The 13,524-nt window shown below is 38.5% G+C and overlaps 1 protein-coding gene across 1 annotated transcript in view; it reads right to left on the bottom strand.

Annotated features, from left to right (window-relative positions):
• Positions 1–9,186, bottom strand: part of oca2 (oculocutaneous albinism II) — a 39,407-nt gene extending 30,221 nt beyond the window's left edge. Inside the window, exons 1-8 of the mRNA XM_035653676.1 lie at positions 8,945–9,186; positions 5,115–5,210; positions 3,665–3,862; positions 3,068–3,125; positions 2,463–2,535; positions 1,769–1,926; positions 1,592–1,674; positions 1,241–1,394 (exon numbers count right to left, since the gene is read on the bottom strand). Of these exons, the coding sequence (XP_035509569.1) occupies positions 1,241–1,394; positions 1,592–1,674; positions 1,769–1,926; positions 2,463–2,535; positions 3,068–3,125; positions 3,665–3,862; positions 5,115–5,210; positions 8,945–9,186 (1,062 nt within the window). The remainder of the gene's footprint in view (positions 1–1,240; positions 1,395–1,591; positions 1,675–1,768; positions 1,927–2,462; positions 2,536–3,067; positions 3,126–3,664; positions 3,863–5,114; positions 5,211–8,944) is intronic.
• Between the last annotated feature and the right edge of the window lie 4,338 nt (positions 9,187–13,524).

Here is a 13,524-nt window from a genome sequence, read left to right as displayed (position 1 = left end):
TCCATGATGCTGTCCTCCACCAGGCTCCATCACTACTCTCATGTATGATGCACCCCATTATTAAAAATTGAGGCCTGTGATAAGCCTAGGTGTGTTATCAAGCATCAGAGCTGCTCCTCTGGCATTCATGTCATCACAATAAATTGCAGGAAAGTAGGTCACTTCATTGGCAAATGCAAAGCGTGTTCCTGATGAAGAACCTGTGATCTCTTGCCTTTGTCTAGAAGACTAGCTTATTAAAAAATCTTATTCATATACTTATTATACTGAATTTGCATTATGTAAGGAAGTTTTATTGGCAGGTCTGTTCTGCCAACAGAAAGATTTGTTGCATGTTAATTCTGTTGTCCGTTGTAAAAGAACAATGTTTGATGAGAACAACAGTCGTCTTATTCAACACATAGGCCTACTGACCTTGCTGAACTACTCAGCACTTAACCGGGTCCCGTCACTCAAGATGAATAATACCTCTACAGACTTTCAGAGACTTCTCTTTGTCTGTACATCTGTTCAGATAACGGCTGAAGGATGATGATTTTTTTCTTTCTCAGCCTTTGTCAAGAGTGACGAAAGGAAAACCGTGCCATTAAAAATAAGAAAATCTGTGTCCAATTACCAGGGAATAGAAAGAACCTTTGTTTGAACTCATCAGTTATAAAATCACAATATCCTGAATGTGAGAGAAAGCTTTGTGATCACCCATTAAACTAACGTTTAATGGAGAAAAACAAATCTCCTCTGCAGAGGAATGAGACATTCACAAATGGAGACCTGACACAACTGAAATCGGATGACGTCTTGCTGATGTCTAAATAGCCATGCACTGTGTGCTCTTCTACTTTAGAGACAATCCCTTGTACTTTCAATTACAGCCTCTGCAAGCGGACCTGTCAGTAACACAGATGACACATGAGAGCGTGTGCAGAGTGTAACTGCACTGTCATCTCTCACAGCCCGATGTTGACTTTCACACTATAGTATTGCCCCTGCCTGCACAGCTTAGTGAGTTCACACCTTGTCACGTTTGGGGAGATTAGCCTGTCTGGAAGTGAATGAAAATTACAGATGTCTATCCAGGGAGCATAAACCTAACCAAGTATATGTAAAGTGAGAAGCTACTGAGCAACATATCAGAGTCATAACTCATCATAACTAATATGTTGGAATTTAATATTAATCATTTCATATCTAATAAGTAAATAATTAACACTGAATAATTGAAGCATCACAGGTCATTTACCTCAAAGATGATAAGAACATAGACCCCAGCAAGGATGATTCCAGCGATGGCCACCTGTGTCTCCACATTGACGTAGAGCGACTGGTGGGTCATGGATAACGGCACCACTTCATTATTCTGCAGGAAGGCCTGGACCGTGATGACGATGGGGTCACTGTGCGGGAAAGGAAACAGCACAGCAGCGAAAATGAGGTGCAGGTTTTATTTTCATTGAACACTGTCAATACCTAAACTAGAAAATGCTGTCAAGAATCCAATAGCAGAGACAAAATAGCATGTAAAGTACAATATTATATAAAGCTGTCCCAGAAAGAACATGGGTTCATCTTTCTAGTAAGTTTGGTGGAGTACCTGCTGAGCATCTCAAATGTTTTTGTCACCAGTATCTGGTCACTTCGTTCACTGTGTAGAGGAATGGTCCAATTGTGGATCACCTGTTCACAAACAGCAGAAAATAAATGAGTTTGCTTTTCACTTATAAACACTTCACAGATGAAACAGCAAAATGCATCACATAGACGCCCTCACCTGCTGAGTCCTCCTCCTCCGTTGTCCAGCCTGCTCGATCTGCTCCACCTGGATCAGGACATACTCCTGGTTGGTGAGGTCAATCATCCCTCCTGTGAAAGGCCCACCCACCTGGAGCTTCAGCAAAGCGTTGTCTCGAAAATCTGTCAGGTTCATTGCTGTGAGACGTGGACCGTCAAGAGAAAACTATGGATATGTTGAATGTGTGTTTGTCTGTTTGAAAGGGGACTGGCACTAAATCTTTTGCATACGACTGTATTTCTTTTTTATTTGAAATCACAGCATAAAGAAGTTTTTTTCTACTTTTGGTAGATGACATTTTGGAGCTGATTAAATGCTAATTTTCAGAATATAATAAAGACAAAAGGATCCTCCCTCCTTGAATATGACAGATGACAGATGAACATCACAGACTAAAGTATACATTAAAACACGGCAGTAGGGACCATTTATTCACCTGTCGGGACTGCTACTACTCCCTCTTATCTTCTCCTGCAACATCCACTCTGATTAAAGCTCCTTGTACTCCCTCTCTGCATGCCCTTATACTCAAAGCTGAATCATGTACCACCCCCCTCCCTGTTGATTAAATGCCTGTTGAGTCTTTTACAGCCCACTTTTTTGTTTTTCTAATTTCAGATCATAACATAAAATATGTAATGTGCATTGACAATGATGAAGTAGAAAAGGATACAGAAACTGTCTGTTGAAGAGACTGCCAACATCCTCCAAGGGTTGTCTCGATCTGGATACATGCTAAAGAACAGCTGGAACCAGAATACATTCATTAACTTATTATTCACTGGACTGTTAGCTTCGTCCAATTGATATGATTAACAATTAAAGAAACAGTTTAACATTTTGGAAAATACACTTGTTGTCTTGAGAAGACTGATGTCACTGTGTGTTAATTATGGAGCTAGAGCCAGGAGGCAATTAGCTTGGCTAGCATATTGATACAAAGCAGAGGATAACAGTAGCCTGGCTATCTCTAAAGCTAAACAGAAATGGAAAAACAACAATTTGTGGCCTAAGAGTCAGGAAGGTTGCTAGCAAACCAGACAGAAACGCTGCAGAGACTTACTGTAGGTGCCGTTATATTTTTAAACTTTGGCATATTTAGCTAAATGTGCAACTGTTCCTTTAATAGGAATAAAGACATAATGAAAATAAGTGAATAAAAACTTAAATTTGTACATTTTTTAAATCACAGACTCAAGTTTTTTTGTTTTTTTTTACAATGTGATGCTTTTGTCTTATTATGGGCCAACCAATAGTGTTAGTTCCACATCCACTTACACTGCAGAGAACAACAATAGTAAAGATTGTGGCAATTTTGGAGACTTTGAAGCAGCATCTGAAAAGACAAGTGAAGTAGACAGTCAATAGAATGAAATAGAACAATGTTCAGTATGATAGTGTATACCAGTGGTTTCCTAGAGGTCACAGTGAGTCACATTAATTAATTAAATTATTCTCCACAAAATCATATCTATTTTTTGCGCTTTTCTCTTTGAGCTTTTTTTTTGTAAAATGCTAGTTTTACTACTTTAGGTCACTAAAAGTCAAGTCAAATTCTATTTATATAGCCTAAAATAACAAATTACAATTTGCCTCATTGGGCTTTACAATCTGTAAATCTTAAAACACCCTCTGTCCTTAAACCCTTAATTTGTTTAAGGAAAAACTCCCTCCAAAAAAACCTTTTGATAAAGATATTCAAATGAAAAATCTATCTTTGAACTGCTCACCACTCAGGGATGAGGGATTACAAGCAGGCATGTTTTCATATCAAGCAAAAAAAAAAAAAAAACACAAATATATAATATAATATATAAAATATACAAAATATTCCAGTCAGTCTTAGTTTTCTACAGGCAACATGAGGGGTCTCACCTCATACTGCTGGTGAGTCTGAAGTTGAGGTTGAGGTTGTCCAGAGGGTCGTTCTTCTCGGAGGAGCTGGAGCGGGACAGAGACAGGCTGGTGACCTCACTGCCCAGCCGATATCTCTTCTCCAGGTCCAGTGAGCCGTTGTCCCAGTGCTCTTCCTCTCCAACGAAGCTGGGGTCATGTAGGGTCATGTAGGTTATGCTAAAAAAGAATAATCACTGTCAGTCCTCAGCCCCTTCAGTGACAGATATAAGCACTACATTGGCATTAAGGACAGGACATCAGCTCTTAAATTGAAAAATGTTTCTAATATTGTGCAGCAAAAACATGTCTGTAAAAGACGAGCATCTTATAATCACAATTTCATTACACGTGTTGTACAGCATTGTCAATTGAATCAATGTAAGAAGGAGGGATGTTATATGTTAAGCCATTTTATTAAACTACACTGTCATTCTCATTCTGCTTCAAATGTTACATTATTTGAGGCAAATACTAAAAGCAAAAATACATTATCTAGTTTTTGTTTAGTTTTTTCTGAAAAAAGTGATATTTTTAAAGCTAACCTGTAAAACTGCTTCAGTAAATCAGATACAGGCTTCCTGATTATGGAGCCCCAAGTGTATTAAATAAATAATACATTATAAAATGAATAATCATATGTTGTAAAATATATAAATGTACCAACAAATTGTAAAATAATTGTGTCTATTATTTTGTATTATTCCTTATTATAACTTAACTTGTTATTATGAAATGTTATTACATCATTCTTATTTTCACATTAACAAAGATTTTTGATTTAAAAATAGTATTTTTCCCAATGACTCTTTTCATGTTTTATAATTATTTCATCTTTCATAATATCACTTTTTATGTTGGTGGAGTTGTGAACTTAACTTTCACACACACACACACACACTCTGAAACAACAGAGAAAGAATATTTTTATTCTTCGCAGAGTTGTGCGTCTTTCTTTCCAAAGTAACTCTGAATTAACCTGCTAGCTGCTGCAGCCACTGTCTCATCAATTCTATGGTGGGTGATGACACTGTCATCCTAGCAAGCTAGTTGGGTCAGTAGTGTTCAACTAGGTTGGCTAGGTAGGTCATTCTTGTTGAGCTACATAAAAAGAGAGGTTAGTTACTGTATCTGTGTTTTGTTTTCAGACTCTAGTTGGTTGATTCAGAATTACTTTAACAGCAGCTATATCTGGTAGTAGTTGTTTAGCTTGCTACATCAAGAGAGGCTGGGGACGTGTTATCTGCTGACAGCTGATGAAATTTCAAAAATTACATTTAAAATGTGTATTTGAAACAAACAATTCTAGAATGACATGAACATAAACACATTTTCTATGATTTATTTGACAGTGTCTCATTGATTTATTAAATATTGGATACTTTGAGGCTCCATACTAAATCTATAATCTGAAGAGTAAGGAATTACTCACCTGTCATCTTGAGAGAATCTCAGCAGAGGCGACCTCTCTGTAAGGTTGGCTGAATTTGTTTTTCCTCTGAGAAAATTAACCACGCTAAAATTGTGCCTGAAAAAAAAAGAAGTAATGAAATACAACAAGTTAAAAAAAAAAAAGCAGAATCTAAATCTGTGCTTTTCAAAAACTGACAGACAGAACAGGTCTCAGCTGTCACAACACACACGTCATTCACTGGTCAAAGACGTTTGCCACCCTTTGTAACCCATGGGTGGCAGAAAGGTGGGTGAGCAGCTGGTGACTCAACACCTGAGGAGATCATTAAAGCGTCTTTTGTCACCCTGCTGCTGCACTGTATCCCTGAGGCTCCTGCAGGCTGCCCTCAGGAGCCTCACAGCTGGGTCCCAACCAACAGTCACACACACACACCTACACACACATACACACACACACACATATACACACACTCTCTCTGTTTGTCTTCATTTCTGTCAGTCACAGGTGAATACACACACACAAACACACATGTACATTTAAAGCTTAGGAAGTAATGTTGTCCTCCTCTACCACAATAATGGTTATTAACACCAATCCACTATTTCATCAAGCCCACGGTCATCTCAGCAATTACTTTGACAACGTAGAGACGTCATGAGAAGCGTTATGTAATGGAATACCAACCCACTGAGCCAAAACTGTTAGATGGAATTCTTTCGGAAAATTAAAGGTCCCCCTCGGCTTATCTTATAATCTTGAAGGGTTTTTACCCTCTGCCTGTCAAAAGGGTTCGGTCTTCCTTCACACAGCAGCAAGCATTTTGGTTTTTTGTTAGTTATTTTTTCTGTGCGTTAATTCATGTATTATTATGAGAAAATTGTGTTGCTGTATAGGGGAGGTAATTCAGTAATTCATAATGCATTACTTGTGCTGTTGTTATTGTCTTACAAGTCTGGCAGGCATTAACAAACAAGCTCCAGACAGTTGGGTGCTTTGAATCAATGAATGTGGCAAGGGTGTTGGATAAAGGAGTAGATTACATTACGGAAGTCTGCCGCATTAATCCTCTTAGATACTCTTATACAGCTATGAAGAGATTTACTGCATGTCTACAAATGTTTTCTCCCCTCATCTTTCCCTGACATGACTCTGATCCTGTCCCCTGGATGTGACTTGGCACTGAGCGTGCACAGTACAGAGGAGTCTTTAAAGGATATTGAGTCCAGACAGAATACAAGCTGAAGATGAAATTAGAAGGAGGTATGCAGAGGTCTTTTTAAGACACCGACAAGGACCAGTCCTTGTGATTAATATTGATCAATAGAAAATAGGTCATATTTTATAGAAGTTATTCTTCATTCTTATATGTTTATTTTTTTATATATACCAATTTATTATTTTATGTCTTGGAGAAATAGTCTCATAATGTTTGGTTATCTGAAGTTGTTTACAGTTTCTTTACTTACAATGCATCATGTTAATAAACATGCTATAACCAGCAGAAACAAGCTGTAAATACAACCCTGATATATTATCACCTTTTACAGGGGGCCACTTTAGCCCCTGTCTCTTTAAGCCCCCCCTCCCTAAAGCCCACTTATGTCTGATTGGCCAACTTCCTGAGCCTGCTGAGGGGCAGCCATTGACAGTATATGTAAAGGGCAGCACCGACTGCTCATGAGCACCCTCCGCCTCTCATCCTGTTACCAGTGCTCAGTGGCATATGACAGCTACATTAACTCAGCTTGGAAAAAAGCAATATGGGGCATTGTATCTGATAGATTTACTGTTTATCAGACCACAAATGAAACAAGAATTAGGTTGGAAAAATAATAGATGCAGGAGCAGAGCTCCAGCTGCTCTGCTTCAACTCTCTGTGACTTACTGAGTAACTGATGGAGAGATAGCGATACTTGTTGTAGTAGTAGTTAACCACTTACTGCTGCTAACTGTAGCTGCAGCTAGCTAGTTAGCTCGATAAGCCAGTCCTCTTCTACGAAATCTGCAATGTTTCTATAGTAGCCCAGAATGGACGAACCATGGGGCTCTCAATAGGGCATTTTGTGCCTTTTGTGTTTTCACGCTTTGAAGGGTATTCAGTTTGTTGCAATCTGCAACTTCACCACTAGATGCCACTAAATCGAACACACTGGTCCTTTAAAGTTTAAAGTTGCAACTTGTTTAATTTAGATCTCTCTTATATAACATATTTTAAGACTGCCAGACAAACAACCTGACAGCTACCACCACTGCAGAATTCTTTCCATTGAGGTATGAGCTAATCAGGCGAAAAAACATTCTCAAAATGCCAGATGCAATCATGTTCAAGCACTCCCTCAAAGCTTTTATTACTGCAAACAGGAAACTACAGGGAGCAGGTGAACAGGCTTTACTCTTAGAGAAAATGTTATACTCTGTCTAAATAAGCTAAATTTCCCTGTCAGTTAAATTACCCATCATCTGTGCACTTTATAATCATGTTTTGTCTTAATGTTTTCAGTTCATTTTTTGTAGTAGCTGTTCACTTTCTGTTATGTATTTGTTGTCTCATTATTAAAGGCATGACTTACATACTGTGTGTGCTCTGCAACCTCATTTAGTTGTTTAATCTGTGAACAATATTTATGTGTGTGAGTGTCAAAAAGTCATGTTTCCTCTGCAGGAATTCAAGAATGAAAGCGCCTGATTGCTACTCTAGACATGAAAAGTTATCATCATCCTCAATGAAAAAGGCTCAAATATGAAACAGCTAATCCTACCTCCGACCACATAGCCATGCAGGAGACACACAAGAATCAGCTGTAGTACACTCTTTGTCACGTGCAACTTTGACTTAGTTCATGAAGCAAAAAATTCCCCAGTTTAATCCCAATAACGTCACAGCCACAGGTTTGAGATTAGCAACCCCCTGATGACTGAGACACACACCCACAGTCACACACACATAAGTCTGTCTGTGTGTGAATGTTTATACTTTACAAGAAAATTCCAGCGTTTTCCACGTATGTTCATACATCCCGTGAAAGATTTAACCAACAAAGCTTGTGTAATGTGATACTGCACGTGTCGTTCTTTAAACTGTCATATGTCTTTCATCCAGAAACCAGTGAGAAGAGAGAATGAGTGCTAATCTCTTTCCAGACTACAACAAAAAAAATTGTAGTATGTAAACTGTTTGCCACTGGGGGGCAGCAGAAATAAACTGTAAACACAACACTCACACACTGTATTATCACATTTTGTGATATGATAAACTTGTTAACAAATAGTTGCTTAGTCCAATTAGTCTACTTTTAGCTGTTTTGGTCTCAACCATCTGCTGAGGGAAAGTCTCTTTGGCTCCAGATACGTTCTCCAGTAAGCCACTGTCTGAGTAGGTTGGGTTTTTAGAGCTTTTTTGCTGAAAGCTGCCTGCTGTGGTTAAAAACTATGTTGATGAGAGCAGTGAGTGAATCAGAACAGTAAAGTTGTGGGCTATATGACTAAAACAATGAGCTGAAAGATACTAAAATGCTCCGCAAGGCTCAGGGGAACTGTAGGGTGTGATAAGCATTGTCACTACAAGCAACCCTTTTCATATTGCACAAAATCAATTGTCAATAAATAATTTTGAAAATATTGATAAAAGCAGCTTTAAAGACAAATAAAGACTGGTGCTATCCTCAGTGTGGCATACCGTTATGGACACGGTTCTTTCTTTACCAAGCTAGATAGTCTATTGAGTTCAACCAGTTACATCCTCCAGATCAGTAACTTGTGAACTAAATAATCAATCCAGCTTGTAATCAAATGAGATATTGGGTCAATAAACCACCATGAAAGAGTAGAAACACTTTCAGTACTCATACCCGTCCTCTTGTCGAACAGGAACAAAGCCCTCAGCATGGATGGCGCACTGTCCCGAGGGCAGAACTGCAGACTGCTGCAGCTTCTGGGTCTCTCTCCTCTCTGAGATTCCCTGCAGCAGACGCAGCTCTCCAAAGTTCCCTGCAACAGCCTCTGGTGACCTCAGGCTGCTCCTGCCCTGATGGCCTTGGGCTGACGTCTGAGACATCTCAATCTCCAGGTTGCTTTTGTTCTCCAAATACATGGTGAGACTGCTGGAGGGCAGAAGGAAGCACAGTTTGATTCAGTAGATATCTCAAAACAGATCAATTAAACAATTAAAGTTGGTGTGTGGGACTTTTACATAGAAATGAACGCCATTCAACAACATTCAGGAATTTGTCAAACAAATTCACACAATGCTGATTAAGCTTATCGCCACCAGGTAACTTTCCCACGCTGGAGTAGTAGTATTGATGCGTTTTACATCAACCGGCAGTGCTGGCATTTTAAGCCAAAAAGGGAAAAAGGAAGTCAACTCTCCAGGGGAAGAGGCCCAGTCCATCCTGAGAGTGATGGTAGATTAGCTTGCCAACCCATGGCAATGACCCAAAAAGTCTTTCATAGACTTTCATAGTTCACCCATTCTACAGAATCAGATTATTCTCACTTATAGATTTACTTTGGTTATACGTCTCAAACTGAGTATTTCTATTTCCCAAACTCAGACCTTTTTGTAGAGATAAGGACTCATTCACTGTTAGTTGAATTGTGGGTATTGTGTTGACCACTGACTTTCTTGTGTGTTTTGTGTTTGTGTCATTACTCTCACTGCCAGTAGGGGGAGACAAACTTTCCACTCTGCAGCTTTAAACCTGCACCACTTGAAGGGAGTGAAAACAAACACAATGCTGACATATTATCGTCTTTTAAGTTGATATGGCTAACATGTTAGCAGTCCGTTGCCTATATAGACACACAGCAGATACAGAGCCACATTAGCATTTATGTTATGGTCACCTCGTCCAATATGTGAAATATTTGAAAAGGAACAAGAAGCTTTAGTGCTGATTGATCCACAGGCCGGGGCTCAGCTTCGGCACATAAGTATCCACTCGTCAGTGTCGTCAGAGGACACTTTGCACATCTTCAACAATGTGTATATTTTTAACACTTTTCTGAATAATTCAAACAATGACTAAAACACATTCTTTTGACAGCTCTAGAGAACATAGGCCTAATGTAAGAAATTGCGAACATCAGAACTTTCAGAGTTTTTTTCCTGTCAGTGGGTTTCCAGGCTACCTTGCAGATCAGCAACCTCTGTCAGTCAGATTGCCCGATGTCTGAGTCATAGGTGGATGGCAAGGTAGGGAGAGAAGTAGGCCAGAAACTGACAGGTTTAATAACAGAATGTAAATTGCTCCGATATTCTGCCAAAACTATACAGAGAAGTCATCTAGCGTTTTAGAGTTTAAAGCATAAGGAATGTCTCACCTTGTATTTATAGTTCATCAGATTAGATTAATCAGATTACAAATCCCAATTCAACCTCCGTATAAAGTGTATACTGCGGTTGTCACCTTTAAATGTATATACTTTGTAATGTAAATTTCCCTATTGTCATGCCACAAAGGGAGCTGAGTGATTCACATCAGCCATAAAGCACAGCATGAGGTCAGTGGATGAGGTCAGTTACAGCAGACATGTGGTCCTCACCAACACAAAGGCTGCATGAATTCAATGGGATTATTGCTCACATGAAAGGCAACATGAACTCACATGTGACATTCGAGCTCTTATCTGTGATAAAACAACTTTTAGGAGTAAGGCTACAGTCCTGTCAAGGGGCGGTAGAGAGTCGAATAACTGATCCTTCCAACAATTTGCAGAAAAAAAACTACTACAGTACGAGCAACCTGGTTCGCTTTAAACATAGTGGTTTGATCCATTGTTAATATATAATGATTGATTATAGCAGCTTTAAAGTTAAAAGTTAAGTTGCACCATTGATAGAACAAACATTATAATTAATTTATGCCTATTCCTTATTTAAAGGAACAAAACCAAATCTTTCAGTCATTCAATAACACACAAATAATCCTAAAATCCATATGTATGTTCATGAATGTATTCAAAATAATGGGCTGGCTGGTGTTTTATCACGCCTCACAACATAATACCCTTGTCCAATGCTTGTGATGTGCCTCATCAGAGAGAAGAATGATGCTTTTTATATGACATCCTGCCTGTGGGCTATGTGTGACGACTAAGACAAACTGCTTTCTTAATTTTTCACCACCCTCGTTCACAGCAATTAAAAATTCAAGATAAATATCTTTCAACAAGTGCATTAGGAATAAGACAAAAGCACACTTAGAGAAGGTTAACCACTGCAACCACAATACACAACACTGTAACACTGTGTCAAGTGTTTTTTTTTTATGTATTTTAATTGTCCGTATCAGGTAACGTCTGAAAATATAACATTATATAAAATACAGTTTTTCATCCATCCACCTCACATCCATATTAGTGGAATGAAAGGGATTTTTACAAAGCTTGTGTGGTACTGTATTAGCACATAATGCTTAAACCCCCTTAAACAAAGCCCACTAGTGTAATACAGTGGTGTAACTCCACAATACAAAGAATGCAAAGACTGCTAACTTCAGACTAAATTCAAACTTTTATTTTGGCGACAGAAAGAGAGAGAGAGACAAAAATGAAAATTATCAGACTTACCTTCAAAGACAAAGAATGACGATGATGATGATGAACACAAGGACAATGATGATGATGACAGCAGTAGCGATGATGATAAAGTTTGTGATGTTAAACGATGCACATCCAACAGCAAAGTTACAGGTAATTGGTACGGACAATCCTGTAAAAATGCTGTTTATGCTACTGATGCTGGGACTGTTTCTCTGGGTTTTGCTGTTGTATTTGAGCACAGTGACGTGGTTGAAGACAAGAGAGGCTGAGGTGTTTTTTCTCCTCTCCTGTGCTCCCCAGCGAAGGAAGGAGATGTTGCTGAGCAGCCTGGGTCTGGAGGAGATGAGGAGGTGGGGGAGTGGCAAAATTTGCTCTCCACTAATAGCAGAAAACTTTCTCCCCTCTTTTTACAACCAAACTCCCACACGCCACTCAGCTGCCTCCTCCCATCCCCCCTGGCTCCTGCACTTTAAATGCACCAGTGAAAAGAACCTTTCATGATGATTTCTTGAACTAAATAAATACAATTTTAGCACTAAATTGACGTGAAATTTCACATTTTGAAAAAGAAAGTAAGAATTTCAGTGTAATACCGATATGTTAATATCAGCTTATCAAAGCATCCTGATCTTGTAAAGATGACTTAAAATGTGATGCTAATATTAATTAGAATTTTGTTATTTTGTGTTACAATGCATTTTTTTGTGATTTGAGATTGATGTTGATTTTTCTGGGCGAGAGAGCTGTCAGACGTTAACCACTGAGCCTAACTCGCTATAACAGCGTGAGTCAACTCCACAGATTTAAGGTGTAGAAAGGTCAGACAGGTCAGAGACAGATAAGCTTTCAGGAAAACTTAAACCCCCGGACTGCATTTTCAGAAAATAATTCTCAGAATTTTTATTGCAGAGAATGGTTGTTATTTATCACCGTTCTCTCATATAAAGCACATAGTGTGCCCATCATGCTTCTCTAAAAAGCGGTGGTATATATCTCATTTGAAACCTTTTTGTCATGTTTTTGATAATTGTTTTAATTTCACCAGTTGTCCAAATCTTTGTGTTAGTTCCATATATATATATAGTGAGAGAGAGGTGATAAAAAAGATAAATATATATTTTAAAATGTATCTAAATGATAATAAAGGGGTTAAATGTAACAAAAGGTCTCACATTTTGGCTACCCATCAAATAACCCCATCTATATTCAGCATTTAAAGTTAATGTTCAGTCTCATATCCCTTGAGGCCAAAAGGTGTGAGAGTAAACCAGAAACTTTCCAAATTCATCCAAGTTTATGTTTATGCATCAGAAACAAAAAAGCAACAGAGCCACAAATAAATGGATTTGTTTAAAAATAGATCATTTGAACATCGACGACTCAAATTTAAAAATGAACTGTTATATGAAAATAAATAAATAAGAAAGAGCCAGGAAAAAAATTGCAGATTTTGGGGTCACTGTTGGGATCTATAACAAATATCAGACAGCATATCTTTAATTTAATCTTTTAATACATTTGCCTTTGACCCAACACAACTGAGCAGATTAGGATTTTAACATCCTGCCATCCATGAGTAAAAGGCAGTGAACCAGACTAACAGGACCAAAGTAATTAGAAACTCCCACCACTAAAACCTTCCCCCATTGACAGTTATCTATCCAGTCAACTGAACAAAATCAGTGACAAAAATATATTTCCATTTACTTTTCCTCCCAAAATGATCTTTGCAGCCAAGTGGCTACAGTCTAGAATTCCAGCATTCGCCATCTCCATTCTCAGAAATCAGTGAAGACAATGTTTCCCATTGAGCCGACAGAGTCACCTGGTATGGACTCCCTGTTTCCTGTGACAGCAGAGGATGAAAGCTACAAAGAGAAGATGT

This window comes from Morone saxatilis, unplaced genomic scaffold (genome assembly GCF_004916995.1).
Source record: "Morone saxatilis isolate NCDOM2014 unplaced genomic scaffold, NCSU_SB_2.0 Contig12, whole genome shotgun sequence".
Classification (NCBI taxonomy): Eukaryota; Metazoa; Chordata; class Actinopteri; family Moronidae; genus Morone; species Morone saxatilis.
Note: the sequence above shows the minus strand (reverse complement) of the source record. Positions and strands in the feature narration are given on the sequence as shown.